The sequence below is a fragment of the Mesoplodon bidens genome (assembly GCF_964165515.1).
Source record: "Mesoplodon bidens genome assembly, chromosome: 2".
In the NCBI taxonomy this organism is placed as follows: Eukaryota; Metazoa; Chordata; class Mammalia; order Artiodactyla; family Ziphiidae; genus Mesoplodon; species Mesoplodon bidens.
In genome coordinates, this window is record NC_138177.1 from 87051640 (window position 1) to 87076560 (window position 24921).

Below are 24921 nucleotides of genomic sequence, written 5' to 3' on the forward strand. Positions count from 1 at the left end.
AAGGTATAGATAGTAATAACACCTATGAAACAATACACCTTGGAGCTTTTAATCTTAAAAAAAATTAAGTTCTCAATAAATACAGAAAAAGCACATGACAAAATCTAATATCCATTCCTGATAAAAACTCTCAGCAAACTAGGGATAGGAGGACATTTCCTCAAACTGATAAAGAACATCTATGAAAACCTGCAGCCAGCATATTTAATGATGAAAGACTGAGTGTTTCCTCCCTAAGATCAGGAATAAGACAAAGATATCCACATTACTTCTACTTGACATTGTACTAGAGGTTCTAGCCAATGCAACAAGGCAAGACAAAGAAATGAAAGGAAATCAGATGAGAAAGAAATAAGTAAAATTGTCTTTATTTGCAAACATGATTGTAGAAAATTCAATGAAGTTTATAAAAAAGCTATTAGAACTAATAAGTGAGACTAGGAAGGTTGCAGGATAAAGGATCAATATACAAAATCAATTTCACGACTGTATAACAGCAATAAGCAATCAGAAATTTACATTTAAAACAATGTCATTTATAATAATCATAAAAATATGAAATAGTGATAAATCTGACAAAAGATGTTAAAGACCTATACAATCAGAACTATAAAGCACTGCTGAGAGATCTAAGTAAATGGAGAGAAGTAACCATGTTCACAGATCAGCAAATACAATATTGTTAAGATGTGAATTTTCTCCAAACTGATCTATAGAGTCAATGCAATTCCAATTAAAATTCGAATAGGATTTTTGGAAAAATTGATAAGCTGATTCTAAAATTTATATGGAAATGCCAAGAACCATGAATAACCAAAACAACTTTCAAAAAGAACACAAGTTGGAGGATTAACACTACCTCATTCTAAGACTTTCATAAAAGGCCACAGTAATCAAGACAATGTAGTATGGGCATCAAGGTAGACAAATAGAGCAATGAAACAGAACAGGGTGTCCAGAAATAAACCCCAAAATATAGAGAAAATGGATTGTGACAAATGTGCCAAGGCCATCTACAGAGGAAGGACAGTCTTTTTAACAAATGGGGCTAGAACAACTGAATATCCATATGCAAAAAAATTTTTATTTGATCCATATATTGTACCATATAACAAAATTAACTGAAGTTGAATCACAGACCCGAGTGTAAAACTTAAAACTATAAAATTATAGAAATATAGGAGAAAACCTTTCTGACCTTGGTTTAGGCAGATTTCTTATATGACACTAAATCTTAGTTATGTGATACTAAAAGCAAAATCCATAAAAGAAATGTTGATAAATTGGACTTCATCAAAATGAAAAATTTATGCTCTTCAAAAGACACAGTTATGAGTATGAAATGACAAGCCACAGACCGGGAGAATATATTTGCAAGGCGTATTAAAGTACTTGAATCCCAATATATAAGGAATGCTCAAAACTCAGTAATGAGAAAACAGCTCAATTTAAAAAATGGACAGGAGATCTGAACAAATATTTTATGAAGAAAACAACACAGATGGCAAATAATCACACGGAAAGATGCTCAACATCATTAGTCAATAGCAAAATGCAAACTAAAACTGTAATGAGATATTACATACCTATTAGAACGCTAAAATTAAAATGACTGGCCATATCAAGTGTTGGTAAAGATGTAGAGCAAATGAAACTCTTATACATGCTGGCGGGATGTAAATGGTAAAACTACTTTGGAAAACAGTTTGGCAGTTTCCTAAAAAGTTAAACATATTCCATTCCATTTCTAGGTATTCATCCAAAAGAAATAAAAGCACATGTCCATACAAAGCCTTATATATGAATGTTCATAGCAGCTTTATTTGCAATAGTCCAGGACTGGAAACAATGTAAATGTTCACTAACAGATGAACAGACAAAAAATGTGGTACATACATACAATGGTCACTACTTGGTAATAAAAGGAATGAACTATCAATACAACGTCAACATGGATCTCAAGATAATTATGCTGAGTCAAAGAACCAGGCCCCCCCCGCAAAAAAAGGTTACGTTCTGTATGATTCTACTTGTATAAAATTCCAGAAAATGTAAACTAATCTCTAGAGGATTAGTGGTTTTGGGGTGTGGGGGGGATGTGGGGAAGGTTAGCTAAAGGGGTTGCAAAGGGGCACAAGGAAAATTTGAGGGGTGATGAATATGTGTACCATGTTTTTTTTTTTTTTTTTTTTTTTTTGCGGTACGCGGGCCTCTCACTGTTGTGGCCTCTCCCGTTGTGGAGCACAGGCTCCGGACACACAGGCTCAGCGGCCATGGCTCACGGGCCCAGCCACTCCACGGCATGTTGGATCTTCCTGGACCAGGGCACGAACCCGTGTCCCCTGCATCAGCAGGTGGACTCTCAACCACTGCGCCACCAGGGAAGCCCCATGTGTACTATCTTGATTGTAGCAATGGTTTAATGTGGGATACATATATCAAAACATCAATTTGTATACATTAGATATATGTAGCTTATTATATGTCAATTTTACCTCAGTAAAGTGAAATAAAAAAACCAAAATATAACAAATATGTCAAATCGAGCAAATAGAGAAGCAAAGAAATCAATGGGAAAAAATCAATTTGAAAAAATTTTCCACAATGTCTGTATTTCCTGTTTTCATTATAAAGAGAGAGAGAAGGGAATGCAGTATGACATCTGTTCCATGCCCCACAGTACACCCTTAACCCTTGCCAGCTGTCTCAAAATGCATGCTTTTGGTTGTGAGTGGGGATGGATCAACTCAAAACCATCAATTCCCATAAGAAAAACAAGCTACAGTGCAAGCCCTTCTGATAACAAAGATTTAATTTAAAATGCTCATTTTTCTTATGAAGGACAGCATATTATCAGTACATCTTGCCTTATGGAATATACCTTTGTTCCTAAATGGATGAACTTTAAAACTTATGTTCTAATAATAATAACTAACAGTAAATGAGCACTGAGTATGTCAATTAGCATTTGCTACCTCATTTAATTCTTGTGATAACCGTACCATTCTACCATATAGCTTAACAGGGTAAGTAATTGGTCTATGATCACACAGCAATTAAACGGCAGAGCTCAAACCTAGGTATGTCTGACATGAAAGCTCATGCTCTTAACAGCTACACTTAACTGAATGTTCTAGTTGACAGTTTTGTAGAGTGCCTAGTAATTATCTTTATGCTTCTTTTTTGAAAAGTTAGGATTTCATGTATGCACATTACTCAGAGAGTAGGAATAAAAAGTATCAGCAATTCCAACTATATAAAACACATAAAAACTTGGCCCCAAATGGCCACTGATTAATTCCCTTCTAAAACATGTTTCATAGTAAAGGTTATGAATGTAAATCTAAAAACTCCATAATTCAATTCCCTAAATAAAGTTCTACTTGCTTCTTAATATCCCAGTACTTATCCATGCAGAAACTGGACTTCTTTCGGTTATAAGCTTATGTTCATGTGATGTTTATTAAAGATTTAAACTACCTATTCCAATCCTAAAAGCTCTTCCTAAAAACATCTATCAAAATGGGATCATTTTCGGTCAAAGAATTGTTAGGTTCAGGCTTATGGGTGACAAAGAATGCTTCAACTTTGAGTACATTTAAGTATATTCATGGATCTCTTATTTTTTTTTAATGCAAACACACTTGATAAGCTTACTAGTATAGGACAATGCATGTTTTTTGCTAAATTCAATTTTACTTTCCTCATCTCAGACCAGCCTTTATAATAATCTGCTTCCATAATAAGCACAAGGCCATGACCAAAAGCAGATGTCAGATTCAACCTACAGTGAACTTGTATTTGTAATTTTCTTGAGCCACAGCACCTTCCATAACTTTTGTTTGTTCTACATTTTTGGCACTGCCACAAGATCCTTATAATTATTATTATTTTAAGAATATTTTTGGCAAGCATAAATCATTTATTGTTAACACAGACACATATGTAACATTTAGATTTTTTATTTTTAATTCTGGCTGTTTAAAAAACTCACAATAGTTAAATATTACAGTCTCATACTCTAAATATATTTCTAACTTTGTCCTGTCTACAACATTTTTGTCTGTAAATTTTCTTGCCTGGGGAATTCTCCAATGGCCTTTGGCCAAAACAAACAAAGTTATATCCTAGACGTTAAAAGAGTTTTATACCTGTTTTATGACTGAAGTATCAGTGGAAAGGAATTCAAGACTCTTTAAGCTAATTCTATGTGAAACTTGTAATACTTTACCATTTATTATTGCAGAAGCAATTTAAAGAATGCTTTAAAATAAAATGATACTAATACAGGGTAGATTCTACTTAGTCATAGCTAAGTGTAGTCTGCATCAGATCTGAGACATGCAGATATAATATACCCAATGTGGAAGACTCAAACTATTTAATTGGACTTTTTATTGGCAGTCAAATCTATTTTCCAAATTTTAAAAATTAAGGTTCCCTCATCTTCTTCTAGAGTAGTCAGACACTGCTGGGAAGCTTTTCCTAGATTTTCTTAGAATTAATGAACTGGGCCTCTCTTGCTGAACTGTGTGGTTCCACCCCAAACTCCCCTGGACAGTTCATGAGCAATGCAATCTGTTTTCACTGTGGAAGGGATTCCCATAGTGTTCTGATTCATGAAAATAAAGTGGTCAGGTCAAAGGGAGACACTTTTATGAAGAAGGCTTTTCTCTGATGTAATCCCTCCTAAAATAGAAAATCACTTTATATAAAGTTCAATTAGGACCAAATACTGTATAAATGGCCTCTGTAACAATTAGACTTCAAATACAGAAGAGGCTGAATATTACATTATTTTCTATTGACTTCTCTGGTTCTATGCCAAACATGTCTAGGCTGCAACAGAAGAGTGAGGAGGCTCACTCTTCTGTAAAATTTCGGGGAGAAAAAGAATTACGGGGGCTCTACAAGGGTGTAGTTGCAATCTGAAACTTTGCAGAAATTTTGGAAAATGAATGAAGCTCTTTTACAATTATAACTTTATAGGTAGGATTTACTTACAAACTACAGGAACTTTTATAATACATCCTTATATAAATCTAACCCTTGCCAATGTGACCTACTATTTATTTAACAGCAACAGTGAACCATACGGTTTTGTTCAGAGATGCAAGATTAAAGAATAGATTTTATGTCCAAGAAAAATCTCTTTTAAAGGTAAGGAGAAAAAAAAGATAAGCTTATTTTACTTAAACATAAAGGAAAAACCAATCATAGCTATTTAGGACAAAGACCAAAACCTTTTCAATCAACTAAGCATGAATTAAGAAAGAATACTAAAAGGAAGAAAATTAGTGAGCTGTCATATTAGTCCAAGAAGAGCAAGTGTTTGTTGTTAAGCAAAAGCTATATAGAAAGAATGCAGTGAAATCTTGACATACTACAGAACCAAAAACAAACAAAAATAACAAAAAACCCAAGCCAAAACAAAAACCTACTGCACAAATAAAACAAGATTTCATTTTAACTTTAAGAATCTGGTATGGCAGTTGCTTTTCTCAAAGGACTGAGACAATTTTGACCCCCAGCTGCTACTTATTTTATCTAACAATAGATTATTTAAAGATGTATTACTTCTGGTGAAGCTATTCATTTCACCTAAACTGCCTATAGTTTAAGCCTCAGAAGAGAACTTTACCACTTACAGGCTGTATGCACAGACTAAATACAACACTTGTGCCTGGTTCTGAATGGTATCTTATATCAAAATGCTCTCTTAATTATAGCTCTTGCTTCTCAAGCTGCTCTTTCAACTTGTCAGAAGCTTGCCTAAAGTATCTAAAATTGGATTCACGCAGAAAAAAATTTTTTTAGGAAAACATATGCAACAAGCACCTTAGCATCTGTTAACATTAAAACCAGAAGGCAGTCTGTTTAAGCACACATAAGGCAGGCTGTAAAATTTAATAATTCACAACATTCATTTTGAAATATTATGGCAATCTTTTAAAACAATGGCATACATTTCATCTGTTCAACAACTATTTATTGAGCATCTATATGCTCAATAAAACAAACATAAAGCTCCACAGGTTTGTATCATTTCTAAAGCTAAAAAGCAAAGAGAAAATAAGGTCATCCTCTAATTTTTCTGTTAGAGGCAGCCATTCCCCAACCCCTACCCCAATTATGAGAGGGGTGAGGCCCAGAAGTTCTTGTATAAGTCAACTGCGATATTTACAGGAAACTTCTTCCTGGAGTCCCAGTGCAAACAGGGACAGATCCTCAGGTGAGGCTATTTATTTAACACATGCTACCAAGCTATTGTAGTTTTCTAAAATCTGATTGCTATTTATAATAATGCTGCTCCTGGAAAATGCTTTCTGAGTTCTAAAAGGACACGAACAATGCACTTTCTAGTTCAGCCTAGGCAGTGGAACTCTTCCAGGTCTAGGCTGATAATTCCTGTGGAGAGGAGAGCCAGAGGTCTCAGAAGAGAAGAAGGGAAGGAAGTAAGAAAAACAACAGGCATTAGGAGTGAGGATTAGGAATTAACTCAAACTTTCCTCAATCCTTCTTTTTCTTTTCTCTTGATTGATCAGATAAACATGTGAAAATAAATGGGAGGGTGTCCTGGGTTTAATCAGGTTAGGACTACTGGTAATAGTGGGATGGGGTTATGAGAAATAGAATAGTTTTCAGGGACGTACAGGGAAAGGATGAGAAATCCCCAATAGTGACAAAAGGGGAAGACCTGTGGATGTGGCAGAAATGAGTCACCAAGCAGAGGGAACGTTTTTATGTAATATATGTTGGCAGGGGAGTCATTAAAAAGTCAGGCACTGTTGAGGGCACACTAGAGACATCAATTCAAATGATTAGCTACCACTGACTGTTCCTTGGATATGGGGTACATGATATGTACTGAGAGAATATAAATAAAGGGAGAAGAAGAAATGAATCCTACACTGTTGGGGTATTTGTAATGCCATGCAAATTATAATGTTACACAGAAATACTAGTTATTAATCATTTCTTTTTAATACAGACAAGGAAGCTTTGTTTCAGACAGACTGAATGACTTTACCAAGGTCACACAGTCATGCTTAGTGGCATGACAGGCAAAGACTTGGGCAATGAACTTTATCACGTGACTAGACATGTGTCAAAGCCATAAACAGATGATCCCCAGGGACACCGTGAAAAACAAGACTGAAGTAAGTGCGAAAAGGAAAATAAGTCAGACTCTACCCCATACCAGAAGGGAACTGCCTCATGCACTCCGGAGAAATGAAACCACTGGAAATCACTTATCACACATTACAAAGCTCTAAGGGAAAACAAAAAAGCAATAGTTTTCAGAAGAGACTATGCTTTCTTCAGCATGCCCAAGTCTCATCTTCTTTGGCCATTTCTCCTCACCTACGGGGGTATCATCTTCCTACTACTCACACAGATAGCCTTAAGCTCTTTTCTTCCCCTCTCCAAATCTGATTTCAAGACAGATTGGGAAACATCCTTACCAAGGTGTAAAAGATTCAAGACCCTTTAAAGGAGTTATGCCCTCTTGATTTTTTTTTTTATGTAGACTTTTTTAGAGTAGTTTTGGGTTCACAGCAAAATTGAGTGGGAAGTAGAGTTGCCGTCTACCACCCCCCAGCCCCATGTATTTTAACAGATATCAAATACTGAAAAAAAAGTAAGGATTCTTAATCTGGGATCTAGGGAATCTATTCATGGTCTTAATGGGGTCCTTGATCTATCAGATATTATATCCTGAATTATGGTATATGCGTGTATATAGATTTTTTAGGAAACAGGTCTCATCAAGTTCTCAAGGGGTTGGCATTCAGAAACAGCTAATGCTACTAAGCTAAAGAATGAAGTTCAAAGTCTAGACATCAGGTAGAGAGACTAAAGGAACTATTTGGAGGCAGAAAGGCTTCATCAGTGTCCCAAAATCATACCATACAGTTGGCTGCTATAGCAAGTATTGATATATATACCCAGGCCTCTCAACTTCAACTGGGGCTATAGAAATATCCTAGTTAACCAATGATATGGCTTTCAAACATATGATGACCACTCTCTCTCTCTCTTTTTTTTAAACATACCTTTAAAGCTTCTATAACAAGGTCCCTTGCTTCAAGCTCTCCTTCAAGAATACTGAATAGTGTTAGGAGTTCTGGCTTGCTGAGTTTTTCCAGATTCATCCTGAAAGCCTAAAACAAGGACAATAATCAGACAATCTCCAGAAGACAGAGTTAATTTGATACTATTAAAGAAAAAATAAAGTGAGACAGATAAGAAAAGAGCAACAATTAGAGTAGAAAATACTTTAAGAAAGGAAATGGTTATAATTAAATGGAAAAATAAGAACTTTCTGATGTTAATCATAAATTAAGCAGCAAAAGAAAATAAAATTCATTTTAATTATTGATTTCATCACCATTCACAAAGATCAAATTTTCATCGTTTTTCCTCCAGGCATATATACAAACATCCTAGAAGGTCTCAGAAAGAATTAGTCACTAATTTTGCTCACTAGAAGTTCAGGTAAAATTTTGTTATGATGAATACTATTTCAATGAAAAACTGTTTGACCACGAAAAGATATCCCAGTTTTAGATAAGTAAATTCCAAAATTGTATATAAAACATTGTGGGATCCCTCTGAAACTGGCTGAAATGAATTTGAGCAAAGATAATGTTTGGTGGGAGTATGGGAGAGAATTTTCTTTTGAATTGTCTACTTTCACAGAGAACATCTATCACAATATTTATATTTCATATAGTAAAATAAGACTTAAATGCAACCATGTACAAATGTACTTTTAAATGACTGCTTAAAATATATTGTTTAAACATCTTAATTGGCCAGGCTACTATAAACTGAATTTATTTGACTTAACAAGTTCACATTTCTATGAAATCTTGCATCTTTTAAAATATGTTAAATGGCAAATTACATGGCATAAACTCAGTCCTTTCCATAAGATTAATTTCTCACAAACCACACACAGATAGAAGCTAGATGGCGTACAATCTTGGAAGGATCTTCTGACAACTGTGTATGGTAAGATACATTTCATAACTTCTAAAGTACAGCAAGTACTATTTTCCCTCTCCCACTCTTTACTTCTAAATTGCCACTCTCATATAGTTTTTTTTTTTAAGTGAATCACAACATGACTAGTTCACACACCCTCCAGTAACTCCCAACTCCTATGAGCACATTAAATTTTAGGAGGCACACAAAAGAGGCATTGATTCCTTCCAGAGCTACTGCCTTTAAGCGAATGAGAGCACGTAGAAAATGCATACTTCACTGTGTTGTTAGATGTTGCTCCAGGACACACTGTACAAATCTTTTGCCACATGGTAAAACATGTTCAATGTAACTTCAGCTCTAACTGCTAACTTTCTAACTGGTGAGGGTTAGCGACTAGTAAGTGATTCTCACATTCTCACTTCAGTATTAGAGAGCCCTTACAACAGTTACTTTAAAAATAAGAGCTAAAAAATAATTTAAAAAACAAAAAAACAACAAACCTAATAAAGCTACACTTAACATAAGATGGTATGCTGGAAAAAACACATGGCTTTGCAGTCAGATAGATGCCAGGTCAACATCTTCCTAGTTGTGTGACTGGGCAAGTTTTCTGATTCTCAGTTTTCTTACCTGTGAAAGTGAAATGATGATATCTAACTCATAGGACTGTTGTAAAGATTGAGTTAATAAATATAAAACATCTTGCCAAGTTCCTGATAGAAGCTGATCAATGGTTTAATTATTAAGAACTACTATCCTCTCTCACTTTCCAAAAGAATTCCAAGAAAGGCATTACCAAAATTGGGGGCAGCCAAGATCAATTACTTCAGAAATAAGTGACTTTGGCTGCCCTTTTGTAGTTGGGAACCACAAATGAAGAAGGATGATAGCATCCTGGAGTGAATAATGATGAGGAATTTAAACTACCATTTGAGTCACACTGGTTTCTTAGATGAAACCCTTCCCCCAATTCCTGATGGTTTCATGTTTTAGTCTCTCTCAAGGAGATTATAAGGCAGAGAAAAAATCCTATCATTTTATTCCTTTTTTCACCCCTCCCTGGTGTTAAGCAGAATAATGGGCGCTTGGTAAAGGTGCTCCATAAATACCAACTGCACTGAGTAAATCAACTAGGAATAGAGCTAAAAATGATAGTGTTTACACATATTACTCTTTTTTCCTTCAATATCTTTATACTCCTTAAATATTCTCATTTAGAAATCTAAAAACTGTGGCTTAAGGATGCAGTGTGATATAATAAAATATAACAGACCGGGAGTGAAGAGTATAGAATTTTAGTCTCAGCTCTGCTACTAAATAGCTATAGGGCTTTGAGAAAAAAAAATTACTTAGTTGCTCTGGCATTGAGTTTCCTCACAGGTAAAATAAAACAGACTAGATAATCTCTAAAGTCCTTCATGGTTCCATTCTAAGCTTTCATGAGTGAAAATCAAGAATTATTTGTTAGAGAAATCAATTAAATAAAAATTACAGGTAAATATACAAAGAACTAAAACAGATTGTACCTAAATCACAGTTTTTATCTGTTGTGATAAATATACATCCTCATAAAAGAATGAAATTGAAACAACCTTAAGTCACTTTAATTATAAAACAGTCTAGCCTAGGCAAGAAAAAATTCTATTCTTTGTCAATGGCATAAAGGACAATATTCATGTTACCTCTACATTTGTAAATAACTTCTGCACACAAATTTTAATATTTGGAACATTTTGCTAATGTATCAACTTATTTAGCTTGGTGTCTACATGAAATAAATATAATACACATACAACACAGGAGGGGAAAAAAAAGGGCCACAGCTGTGTAATTCAAACCCAAGAGGTCTGTTTTCACATATTCCTATAACCATTCTTTATAAATATTAAAATGTAGTTCTTTGCTGTCCTTTACATTTGAATCTAATTTTAACACACATTGCAGTAACTTTTTGTCTGAAATATAAATGAACGATAGTAAAACTGCATTATGTTTTAGTATGGCAGTGATATTCCTGGGGGTGGTATGAGGGTGGGGATGGGGGTGATACTGACCTGATAACTGGAAGTCACACTTTAGTCCTCAAGTATAAATTCTTAAGGTTTTCTTCAGTTAAAATTTGGGAAAATTGACAAATATATTTAAAATGTCATCAGCATGGTGGAAAAATGTCCAATGCTGCAAAATAATAAGAAATTTATTGTCTATGTGACCATACTATAAACAATTGGTAAATCCCAAGAATGTCAACTGTCATTATAGCTGATGAGGCCTGACAGCTGTTGGTTGATACAGACAAAAAGAAGAAAATAGCCACTTCTTCAAGTTGAAGCTGAGTAATATAGGAAAAAATATCAGGAATCTGACTTCCCTTTTGCAATCATAATTAGGGAAGGTGAGGTCGTTCAAAATCTTTTCACTGTCATTTCAAGGACTATTTTATGAATGTCACCAGGAGAAACTGACTTTCTCTCCCTCAATTGATAAAAGCCTATTTGCTTGAAACACCATTACTTATGCACAATGCACTCAGATAAAAAAATAACATAATTACAACTGAACTTTTCAAACTGCCAAATTCGTGTAAGGAAAATTCTCATCCCCTCATCTCTTGCCAATCAATAAACAAACAAATCAATCTGTCACCACCTCAACTTTGTAGGGCTTATTACTCATCCCAGATTCTACTTTTTCCCATTTATTTTCAAATATTAAGTGTTGAATTATATGTAATTTTTGGTTTATGTTTTTCTAATAGTGTATTAGACCCTACAAACTTAAAAAAAAAGATAGGCCCTAATTTTTATTTGATAAAACATAAATTTTGTCTTGTATTTATGGTATTTAAAGTACCAAGTCCATTTGACTCCAATTTCTGCCAATATATAAATTATACGGTCTAAGATTTTCAGAAAAAGGCTGTTTCTAACTTCATATTCATTATCAGAAATATGACTGCCAGATTTTTGGCATGTCATATTGTAGTCTGCAGACTCATTCTCCACTTATTTTCTAAATGAGCTGTTACTTGTCATTGTCCATTAAGTAACTGTGAAAGACAAGATCGTTTCAACCAGATGCTCAGCTCATTCCTTCCGGTAGAATCTCTCCAAGACCCAACTTTCCTTAGAGTTTAGATGTAGATATTTCTGCCTAAGGAATGCTACAGTCTATAAATTTGAAATAAAAACCACCTGTGGACAAATTGTCTGTATATATCATCATACACTGTGGTACAGCTAGCTGTAGCTATATTAAGCTTTATAGTTTTCTCAATTAAAAAAATATATAAACATATATAATAAAAAGTTACACATATTTTAATACCCTGGAAAACTGAGCCTATTTATAGACTACATATGAAACTTGTTTTTAAGTTATTAATAAATGATTTCAAACATGAGTTTGCCCAGCTTACAATATGGTCTATTCACATGCTACTTCCCACCAAGTCAGGGCCAACAGTCAGGAGAGCATGAATCTCTTCTTTTTTAAATAAATTTACTTATTTATTTATGGCTGCATTGGGTCGTCGTTGCTGCATGGGTTTTCTCTAGTTGCGGCCAGCGGGGGCTACTCTTCGTTGTGGTGCGCGGGCTTCTCATTGCGGTGGCTTCTCTTGTGGAGCTCGGGCTCTAGGCACGCGGGCTTCAGTAGTTGTGGCGTGTGAGCTCAGTAGTTGTGGCTCACGGTATCTGGAGCACAGGCTTGGTAGCTGTGGCGCACAGGCTTAGTTGCTCCGTGGCATGTGGGATCTTCCCGGACCAGGGCTTGAACCCGTGTCTCCTGCGTTGGCAGAAGGATTCTTAACCACTGTGCCACCAGGGAAGTCCATGAATCTCTTCTGTATGAACTTTCATGTGCCAACAGCCACAAGAATTATGGGTATCAAGGAGGACACTGGCTCTGCACCTCCACTGTACCTCCTGAACAGCAGTGGTCATTTTGCCATGGAGGTATGCTGCTCTGGCTTGGGCTCTGTTCATTTTATTCTAGCCTTTTCCCTTGACCCAACATCTACTCATTCTGGTTCTGGTTGTGCCTCTTCCTTCTTGAGGAAGTCTCAGCTTTTGCTCTGGAACTCATTCTTTGATAGAAGGCATTGTTACCTTTTTACCACATGGAGACTGGGTGGCAGAAAAAGAAACACCCCAGTTTCTACAGCTATGTAAGGAGTAAGGCAGGGCAGGGTGGAGTACACGTAGATGTTTATCTAGTATCTGGGTTTGTGTATGTCTTTATGTGGAACTGAAGGCCTTATTTCTATGTGGTGGGTGATGTGGGACAGGAAAGAGAAAAAACATTTTTAAGGTGAGTCTCAGATATTTCTGGACATAGAAGCACCTCAAAAAAAACTACATAAATCTTTTTTTTTAAATCCATTTGGCTAGCACCAAAAAAAGAAATCAGTTATTTTACCCAGGAGACCACTCTTGCAAAACTGGATAAAAATCAATTCTTTACTATATACTCAGATATCAGACTAAAGAAATTTATACTTGGGCTACAATTGACTAAGATTCAGGCCATTCAGTAAGTTTTTTTTTTTTTTTTTTTTTTGCGTTACATGGGCCTCTCACTGTTGTGGCCTCTCCCATTGCGGAGCACAGGCTCCGGACGCACAGGCCCAACAGCCATGGCTCACGGGCCCAGCTGCTCCGCGGCATGTGGGATCTTCCCAGACCGGGGCACGAACCCGCGTCCCCCGCATCGGCAGGCGGACTCCCAACCACTGCGCCACCAGGGAAGCCCCTCAGTAAGTTTTTAGTATCAGTGATAAGGTATTATTAGCACGGATGTAAAGCAAACTTGCTCCAATTATGTAAAGACTCTTTCCAGTACACATAAGCAAAACCAAAATTCGGGAGGCCAGTTAATTCTAAAAATTCAAAGAGTCAACACTGACATACAAAGTGGCTGTTCTGACAGCTTTCCATTAGATAATGTACTTCCTTAAAAATCCAGTATATATGAAATTAAAAAAAATAAACATGTCACATTTATAAACACCAAATCTAAAATGGACAAAAGTGCACTGCTATTTAAAAAAAAATGTATCCAAAGCAACCTCCTATCTGAGGGCGGAAGGTGTTGACACATTACCTTGACTATCTCAAGATTTAAGCCTTCCCACCCTCTGGCACTTTTGGTTTTTCATAAAGGTTATTTATGCATTTGGGGGTAAGAGAGTGACAACATTCCAAATTGTACCTCTCATTCCACTTTTGGCATTGTAGGATTAGGCTAGTAAAGAAAAACATGTCAAAATATTATCAGAAAATAAATTTTCTGATCATGAAAGCAGATCTATTATCTATGCTATTATTATTTACAGATTCTAAAACCAAGATAGAAAAACAAACCTTTTTACTGAATTCTACAATACTATGCAATAAAAGCTTTACTACAAATGTCAAATCAATCTTCTTTCAGTTGAAGGTAAAAGATAATATCTGAGTATTTGTATTCTTATGTGTCTATGTGTTATAACGTGTTATGGGCTAAATTGTGTCCTCTAACCCCAAAATTATATGTTGGAGTCCTAATCCCCAGTACCCCCATGATGTTACTGTATTTGAAGACAGGGTCTTTAAAGAGGTAATTAAGTGAAAAATGAGGTCATGGGGGACTTCCCTGGTGGCGCAGTGGTTAACAATCTGCCTGCCAATGCAAGGGACACGGGACGAGCCCTGGTCCGGGAAGATCCCACATGCCGCGGAGCAACTAAGCCCGTGCGCCACAACTACTGAGCCTGTGCTCTAGAGCCTGCGAGCCACAACTACTGAAGCCCAACACCTAGAGCCCGTGCTTCACAACATGAGAAGCCACCACAATGAGAAGCCCGCGCACTGCAACGAAGAGTAGCCCCTGCTCGCTGCAACTAGAGAAAGCCCACGTGCAGCAATGAAGACCCAATGCAGCCACAAATAAATAAATTAATTGATTAAAAAAAATGAGGTCATGGGATTCCCTGGTGGTCCAGTGGTTAAGACTCTGTGCTTCCACTGTGGGGGGGCATGGGTTCGATCCCTGGTCAGGGAACAAAGATTCTGCATGCTGTGTGGTGCAGTCAAAGAAAAGAAAAAAAAAAAAAAAGAGGTCATTAGGGTAGTCCCTAATCTAATATGCCTCGTGTCCTTATAAGAAGAGAATTTTGGACAAAAACGCAGGACAGGGAGAGACCATGTGAAGACACAGGGAGAAGATGGCCATTTAACAAGCCAAAGAGAGAGGCCTCAGAAGAAACCAATCCTGCTGACACATTGATTTCTGACTTCTAGCCTACAGGATTGTGAGAAAATAAATTTCTGTTGTTTAAGCCACCCAGTCTGTGGTACTTGTTATGGCAGCTCTAGCAAACTAATACAACATGCTAACCGTTTACTACTTTTAAAGACTATTACAGAAACTAGATCAAAGCCTTCCCCTTACCATGAGAATGCCTGAACAAAGAATGCCCTGCTTTGTCTTATCAGTCTGCTTTTTCCAGCAACACTATGTATAGGATTATATAAAACAGAATGGTTTTGAAACAGTTTTGGAGATTGTAAATTTCAGGATCCTGAAATATAATATGAATAATGCACTTACAAAGAAATTACAACAGTGCTAAGGGATTCAGGTGCTTGTTTATCCAATACTGTCAATATGGACTTTGAAGGAGGCCTCAAGAAACCAGTTCTGTAATAAAGCTGATTATTCTTTAAGATCAATACTTAAAATGCTTTCAGTACTCTACTCAAAGCTGATTCTAGGATACCAGATATTCTAGATTTATACTTAGTACAGAAATTAGTAATATAATTGAGCTTACCAATGTTAATCACCACTTCCTCAGAGTTTTATTTGATTATTTTTTTCCTCAGAGTTTTCTAGAGTAGTTTTCTAAGAAGAATTCAAGTCTTAATAGCAATAATAAAAAAGACACACACTTTTTGAGCTAAACATAAACATGTTCCAGGCAGTGTTCTAAGTACTTGACATGTATTAATTCCGTCCTTACAACCTTAGGTGATAGATGCTATAACCATTATCAACAAGTTCATCATCATCATCATCATCATCCCCATTTTACAGATGGGAAAACTGAGGTACAAAGGCTAAATAACTTAAAGTCTCACATCTAGTATGTGGCAGAAATAGAATTTGAACCTAAGTAATTTGACTCCAGAGGCTTCCTTAGAAACCACTGCTACTTGGTAACCACTGTTCTCATCTGATTTTCTCATTTTATCAGCTAAAATATGATTCACAGAGCTGGAAGGGATCTCAGAAATAATCTAATTTAGTACTCTCATTTTACAGATGAAAATTGAGGCCAGAGCTGTTAAGTGAATTACTGAAGATTATAGTTAAATAGTAAAATTATTAAGATCCAGTCTAATCCACTTTCTGGGACACCATGATGGATATCAGGGTTTTGTTTTGGTTAGCTCTGTTTTAAGACTCATACATCTCTAGTGTATCTGTGTGTGTGTGTGTGAATGTCTGTCTCACTTACTATGTGTGTACATCTGTTTCTATCATTGTCTCTCCTACATGTTGCCAACAACATTTATATGCATCCTGAAGAAAGGGAGGAAGTGGCCTCATGCCCATAAACAAGCATTCAAACATCTCTCCCCCAAAATGAGGACATCTGGCACAACGCTATTAAAAAACAGGTCTGTCTACCTGGATATCCGTTTACACCTTTTCAAGTATTCTCATCTGAGACAAGACCAAACCAGGAGAGCTACATTAGTTAAGCTACTGGAATGTATGTTAATGAAAATGAAGAACAGTTTTTACATGAACACATTTTTTCATTAAAATTAAAAATATGTCTTCTAATATCAGAAAGTTACCAGCAGTATTTACCATTTCAGGTATATTTGTCAGTGGCTTTATTTATTTCAATGAAATTATAACATGATTTCATTGAAATACGTATATCTGTCTATATCATCTATCTGTCCATCATTCCCCTAAATTTTTGCTTTTCTGAAATAATGCCACCATGATTTGTAAAATACCACAATGAGGGAACAATAATATGTAGATTGATCTTATTTCCAGTAAAATGATTCATGGGCCTCAATTCTACAGGCAGCCTGGAATACAAGAACCCTTCAAATATTCAACATTAATGTTGGATGAAGTTGTTGACTCCATCAGGATTTCAAACCAGGAAGAAACAGAGCATATGGTGTGGAGGATGAACTGTAATACAGTCAAGGTATCTGTGTTTTAGCTATGCCCATAACCTGACTCTCCCTGAACTGTAAAAAAATTTCACAAAAGCCTGTAACAGAATATTATAACTGATGATGTTGTTTTGCCTTTTAACTTCTGTCTTCTAAATCAGACCACTGATTTTTTTAAAAGTTTAACAATTTGATATCAGTTGAAAATGACCAACAGACCTAGCAATTGTTTTTGCTCCAAGGTTTTTTGGGGACAGTAACTCTTCTGGGAGGCAGTGTGTTGCAGTGGAAAGTGCTTGACTTTGGAGCCCTACAGACCTAAGTTTGCACCCTGGCTCTACCACTTCATACTTCCTTGATCCACGTAACCTCTGAGCTTTCAGTTCTTCATCTATAAAATGGCGATGACAATACATACTCTAACAGGATACTGAATGGTTTAAATGAGTTAGTGACTGGTCAGTTCTCTCATTTCTCATCCCTGGAGAGCATATATTTGGTTTCATCTGTACGGATAACGAAGTTTTCCTTTTTCCAATGAGTTCTCACTTTCTACCACTCATGTGTCTAATTTAGAAATCAAAACAAGTTTACTCCTTCTAACCTGGTAGGTTGATCTGCTCCAAGAAGGAGATGGCCTGGCCAGTTCCTGGGAAAGGCAGCTTAGGAACACACACAACACGTATTCAGGCCAATGGTTATCTGCACACTACGTGGGAAAGAAAAAGGACAATCTTCTGCCTAGACTGGCTTTTTGTGACTTTAGGATATAAGTGAAAAGATTGCCTTTCCTTCCACTGAATTTCTACAGCTTTTAATCAAGTTATAATTTTAACTCATAATACTGATAAACGCGTTTTCTAAAAATATCACAGCTATTTTGAAATCATATTAAATGCATAACGGATATGTATCTTATTCATAACCCAAGAGCAGTTTTCACATTTTATTACATCAATTCATCTATTTACATAGCTGTCTTTTGTCTCATAAGATTCTGCTCTTCTAGACAAATACTCTGTCTTATTCAGCTTGATAAACTTAGCACCCAGCAGTCTCTGGTTCAAAGGGGTAATCAAAACATGCTGGCTGGAAAGAAATGTACAGTGCAGTACCTTGAATTACAGTGTACAAAACTGCACTTTATCTTCTGGGAAATAAGAAGCCACTAAACATTTTTAACTAGGTGAATCTCACAATAAAAATATAGTTTTAGGAAGGTTAAAGCTTGACATACAGAGTTGATTTGACTGAAGAGAAACTGGAAGCAGAAAAAGCAGTTGGGAGAAAACTTAACAGTACAGGTATGAGGTTAAAGTGTGTGAACTAGGATCATGGCAGTAAGAATAGTAAAAAAAAAAAAAAAAAAAAAAAGACCGATGCAAGAGACTTTATAAAGAATGTATAGTAACTTGGTACTGGTTTTTTTAAGGAGGTAAAAGGGGAAGTAATCCCAGATCAGCTGAGGTTTTTAAGGCTGGGTGACTATAATGATGATGCCATTAACAGAAACAGGGATGTTAGAAAAGGAACGGGTTTTGGGGGGGAAATAATGACTGTGATGCGAGACATGCTGAATGAATGAGAAGTAACTAGACCCCCAAGAGGAACGTGTTCAGACTCAGTGAGTGTGGCGAAGGCTAAAGGTTTAGAAGCAGAGAAGTCTTTAGGGGTGGGGCCTTTTCAGAAAATTTCTTCTGTGTCTTCAATTTAAAACAAGAGGCAATAAGAAGAAGCTGATACATAGGACTAGACCAGATCTTGTTTGTACCATCAAATATTAAACCAGTTAAGAACCAGATTGTTTCTGTTCTCACTCCTGTTCAACCCACTACAACAGAAAGGACTACTTAGCAGAAACCAAGGAATGGGGAACACCTTCCTTCAAAAAACCCCAAACTTAGTGCTCCTTTTTTCTACAACGTACCCGTCAGTTCATTCGCCTCTGTTATAATTTATAGATTTTATTTCTCATTAAAACAACTCATCCCTGCTTGCTTCTCCCTCTGCACTCCTTCCTCCCTGGCTCACCTTTCTAGGCGAGCAGACCCAGAGCACACTGCAGCCTCTCCTTCCCTAGCAGCTCTGCACAAAGGATCCATGCAGATGCTCCCAAGGCCCAGGGTCAGGAATCTTTTTTGTCTGTAAACCCCGTCGTCCTGTGCTCTCCTATTTTCCTTCTTAGCTTCTATTTGAACTCAGTAACAGTTAAGGATTATATTCTTTAAACTCAGTAACAATTAAGGATTACATTCTTTGTGGCTCCAAAAGGCAGAAATGATTCATTTAGCAGCAAAGCACACATTTAGAGTGGAAGCTCTGGCTTTGGACTTGAAATACAGAGTTTGGAAATAGTCGAGAAACCATATTACTACATTCTTTACTTCAATGCCTGCTTGTAGTCCTGTTTTCCTCAGCCCACAAACCCCTGTCCTCCACTCCCCCACCTCCACTCTTAACTTCCCTTTCCATAGTTTCTTCATACCCATTTGAGTTTTTCTTATGATTGCTCCTTACTTTGGGGGTAGTAGAAGAGTTGTTCAAAAGGCAAAAATCACTGTCAATCAAAATTACCATTGAAAATCCCTTAAATCTCACAGAAGGTACAACCCTGCACCATAATCACGGCATCCACAAAACCATTTATATGACACTGAGGGTGAAGGTACTTAAGACAGTGTGGAGTGAAACAACTGACAATTCAGAGAGAAGACATCAGATGGTTGAATCCCTTGCCTTTCCTTTTCCAGGGCCAAAACGTTTAAGGAAGATAAGGTACATGACATAATTATGAAACACACACACCGTAAGACACATGCGCTGCCCTAAAAACTCTTCGGTCGGATGTCTGAGATCATGACATATACAAGCTTTGTTTCCCTCTAATTAGGAAGCTTAGCTATATATTCAAATATTTAAAACAAAACCAACCAATAACTAAACTCAGACACTAATTCTTCACATTTGTTTAAATGCTAAAGGAGTAAAAGAATATTTAATATTAAATTCTTTAACTCACATGCAAAGTGCTAATAGTAATGGCAATAATACCTACCAATTACTGAGTGCTTCCTATATGTCATGTTCATGTAATCTTTAAAAAAAAAATCTCTGAAAGTCATTTTTAAGTCACAGCTGAGGAAACTGAGATACGGTGAAGATAAAAAACTGCCATTTCCCTGGGTCATACAGCAAAAGAGCAGCAGAGCTGGGATTTGAACTCAGGTCTGCCTTTAAAGTCTGTGCTGTAAATCAGCACACTTTATAGCCTCACCATAAATAAGCCACTTTCTCACTGAAATGCTTTGAACTAAAACTAGGAAGATTTGATTTTTGGTTATTATCAGCAAACATCCAGGAAATAAGAAAAAATGGCCTTTAGTAACAGGCTGACAAGCTATTCCTGGGGTCAACCACCATAGACTGGACAAACTTCCTCTAGAAATAAATCTCTGCTTCTTGTATCATGCCACTAAACACCAATTCAGTGGCCTAAAAATCCTTGTATCAGATGTCTGAGATCATGACATATACAAGATTTGTTTTCCCCTACTTAGGCATCTGAGCTAGATATTGAAATATTTAAAATAAAACCAACCAATAACTAAAATCAGACACTAATTCTTCACCTTTGTTTAAATGCTAAACAGGAAGAATATTTAATATTAAATTCTTTATGGACTGTTTATACTAACAAGATGTGCCATATCTTATCAGTAAATTATCTTTCTAGTCTACCTGAAGGGGTCAGCTTCAAACTAAGTTCAACAAACGCTCACGAAGTCAAACTATATACTAGGCATTGTGAAAGGTACAAAGATGAAACAAAACATACTAATACCTCTCTCAAAGAATTTATAATTTAATGAGGCAGATTACAAATATACCTTAAAAGATCTCTGCATACAATGTTTTCCTTCATCTGACATAACCAAACAGGTGTTGAAAAAGTTAAAGGAAAGATTTCCAAGACCCAAATGTGTATCAAACAGATCCTGCTTATTGTGCCAAGTAATCAAAGAGCATTATTTGCTTTTTCCTCTCTGCTCATTAAGGCCCTGGCAATCACCACAACTTTGGTTTCCTTAGTCTCTAACCTCAGTTTGTTTTCTGTTCTCTGCTCATGTAATAAGATATACCTTTTTGGGAATTCCTGTTCTGCTTTTAGTTCTTTCCTGCTGCTATTGCTAAGGGCCCTTATCCACCTATCGCAGTACACTTTGTGTTTGCTGGAGAGACCCTCCACAGTTTCTTCTTTGTGCCTTTTTATCGGAGATCTGGAAACAATCACTGAGCAGATCTGTGAGCACTGAGACTGGCTCTGAAAACTTCAAACCTAACTATTCAAAATTAATTACCTTCAGAAAGTCTACCTTCAGAGACTCTAATCAGGAAGGTAAAAGACAGCTGTTATAATTGCCCCCATGATTCCAACTCCTTGCATCCCATGGTTATTATCTTTGGCTATAAATAACAGTAGTAAGACAGACTTCAGACCGAAAGCAAAAGAAACAATGCTAAAAAAAATATGGCAAATTTTAATATATGAAAGTGCTAGCAATAGATGATTACTAGGGATTCAATGGCATTAACATTAGGCCAAAAGCATCAATATTTTGCACCTGCTGAAATGAAGGCCTTTATGAGCACACTATAGGGACACTCTCTGGTAGTCACATGTGTGTGAATAGCTGGAGTTTACCTTGCTTTTATTTATCCTTATCGCTGAGATTTAAAATGTGCTTTTAATTTTCATCCTCTGAATTTTGGTAGATGATAGTGGTCTTGTAAAACCAATCAACAACATCATATATATATCAGTTTCACCTGGAGGGAAAAACCCACCATAAAACAGGGGCTACAGAGTAACCAAAGGCCACCAGACCAGATTAATCATAAACCTAGACCACTGAACCTGAATTTTCTTCAAACACTTCCTGCCTTTTGTTTCAACAGAACTATACCTTCCAGGTTAACTGCAGTCTCCCTGAGCAACAGACCAGCCCACCCGAGACTAGAAGATACTCATTCCTAATCTAAAGCTCTTTATTTACTTATCTGTACTGTTTCACTTGAAAGCATGCTGTTATTTACTGACAGTCCAACAATATACACTGCATTCCTACCCACACAAAACCAACTCTGTAGATATCCAACACGCCCACCTCACTATGAAATACAAAAGGGTGGTTTTTCATCCAGTTTTTAGGGAAGAAACAGGGTGGAAAGCAAAAATGAAACGCAACTCAAACCTAAAAAAACCCTTAGAGGTTGGGTTCTCCCTCAAGGAATAAAGGTACAAAGGGGGGCAGGGAAGGTTACTATTTCTCCTTCCTCCAGAGACTAAAAAGGTCCCGAAGCAGGTGAGCCCTCGATGCCCCACAGGAGAAAAGAGGATCCTAGGGGCTTCAGGCGGAAGGTTGAGGATCAGAGAATGGGGGATGGGAAGAACCCAAGTGGGGGAAGGCCGTTTCGTCCGTGGAGCTGGCAGTCTAGGTCGGGTCTCTGATTTTTGCATCGCCCCATCTCTCTCTCTCTCTCTTTTTTTTTGAAAACACTGATTTTTATCTTACGGATGAAACTAGCTCTGGTCCCACCCTAGCGAGCAGGACAGGTGTAGGAAGGGATGTCTGGCCTCCCGGGGGCGGCCAGACAAATGGGGGTGGGGACGGCAGTCTACAGAATGGGAACCCGTACGCCTTCTCCCAAGGTTAAGGGGCTGGGCGAGGGGGCCCTTTAAACGGAGGGTGTCAGGAGGGCAGCCCCTTCTGGGGAGCCGGGGTTGACGGGGGACAATAAGTGGCTGCGAGCACCCTCGAAGGTTGAGGAGCCGCCTCCTCAGGGAATACCGGGAGGTAGAGGAGACGGCTCCGCCCCCTCAAGGGATGGGCGCGAGCGGCAGTTGGGACGGCGGCGGGTGGACACCGGTGGTCCTACCCCTGCTTTTCTCTCGAGAACCCGGCCTCCCAGCCGCCGCCAAGCCCGGGCGCCAACAGCTCCTACCTTTTCCCAGCGCTCGGGGCTCCGCTCCCTGCCGCCTCCGCCAGCCGCTCCATCCACAGCCCCTCGAGGCCCCGCCCCTCGACCGCCTGGCGAGAGCCCTGGCATTCGGCAGGGCCAATCCCCTTCTCGCCTCTCCAGCCCCGACACCAATCCGCTCCGGCTGGAGGAGGGGCTTCTCCAATGTCTTTTAGGCTCCTCCCGGGGCCCCCAAATCCCTTTTGTTTGGGGAGAGCCTAGCTGGGATTGAGCTCGCGTCACTTCCGGGAGGAAGCGTAGTCCTCCGGCCCGGGCTCGGGGGTGGGCTTACGACCCTCACGGCCCGGCTTCTGCAACTTTCCACCTTCTAAGTGATTTCTGGACCGGACGGTGGCGAGTGCTTCGTGTTTACCCTCATGCTACGGGCAGCTTAGGAACGGCGGGTTTCGGGTGCCCTGATTGATCGGGCACATTAACGTTTCATTTCATCCAAAATGTTAATAAATGAAGTGCGCTTTGGGTCTGCTTTAGAAAACCGGTTGTTGAAAACGTGGTAACGTGGCTTGCCTGCTCTCTTTTTTTTCCTCGTACGAAGCCTGTGCTAGAAACAAGGGCGCAAAGATGAAAAACCCGGAGACCACCCCCCCCTTCTCTTTTCACATTACATTTGGAAGAGAATAGTAGCTCTGGAGCCCCTGGAGCGGGGACACCGGGTAGCCCAAACCCAGCCAGACCTGCCTTCCAGGTAGAAGTCGAATGAATAAAATTTGTGTGTCATGGTTTTCTACGCTATGTTTTCCAAATGAGGGGACTTTTTTTGTGTCCTTGGCCCCATTATGCTGTGGGTTACCACGTTTGCAGTGACGCTGGGACACAGGACAGTAGAGGATGCAAGGAATGCCTGTCCCTCGTGAACACAGGAATGCAGATCTTGCTGGTGGTCGCAGCAAGCCTTACCAGCACCAAATAACCCAGAAACGGGAGAGGATGCACCCCTTCCTTAGGTCAAGGTTTCTGGATCCTTTTCCAGTTCACAGATTGATTCAACTGGTTAAGAGAATAATAACTACATTGTTTTAAATATAATAAATACTTACAATTAAATATTTATAATGCATAAATAATTTAAATTAATTTTAATATATTATTTCTAATATTAACAATTATTATTAAGCAAGACAGTATTAGGGGCCTAGTACTCACCTAGGCAGACTATCTCAGGACAGATGCAAACCTGTCCTCATGCAGTTTAGAGTCTGGTGGAAGGATGTGGTCAGTCTGCAATCATTGATACGTTTGAAGGAAGTAAACTGGTATTAATGTCATCACTGTGCCAGGTACTTTCATATAATGATATTTAATCTTCACTACCAAATGAAAAATCTTTCCTAACCTGTAAGATAGACATCATTGGTTCCCATTTTACAGATGAGAAGATAGAGATTCAGAGAAATCAAGTAAAGCTATAGAGCAAGTAAATGGTAAATAAAGAACTTCCAACAAGATGTGTGATTTCAAACCTGTGCTATATTCTGCTCACCATACACTTGGCTCTCACAGGAGGGCTGGTCCAGAGTGGGTCTGGATTACTGTAAATCCAGCATTAGAGACAGAAACAAGCTCCATGCCTCCCCCTATTGACTGCTAGCTGGAGAAGGTCATCTCTATATATGAAGGACAAGAAGACTGTACTGAGGTGCACAACAGCAGCCCAAGTGCTTCTGAAGTAACAAATAGGAAATACAGAACTTCAGAAAGACAT

The 24921-nt window shown here is 37.9% G+C and overlaps 1 protein-coding gene across 2 annotated transcripts in view; it reads right to left on the reverse strand.

Annotated features, from left to right (window-relative positions):
• CTTNBP2NL (CTTNBP2 N-terminal like) overlaps nt 1–23253 on the reverse strand; it is a 67257-nt gene extending 44004 nt beyond the window's left edge. Inside the window, exons 1-3 of one of the 2 annotated variants that reach the window (XM_081225934.1) lie at nt 23184–23249; nt 11049–11172; nt 8058–8165 (exon numbers count right to left, since the gene is read on the reverse strand). In XM_081225934.1, the coding sequence (XP_081082060.1) occupies nt 8058–8156 (99 nt within the window). In that variant the 5' untranslated portion in view covers nt 8157–8165; nt 11049–11172; nt 23184–23249. Of the gene's footprint in view, nt 1–8057; nt 8166–11048; nt 11173–23183 lie in introns of both variants that reach the window. The other variant, XM_081225935.1, reaches the window with a different exon arrangement.
• Nucleotides 23254–24921: the final 1668 nt, after the last annotated feature.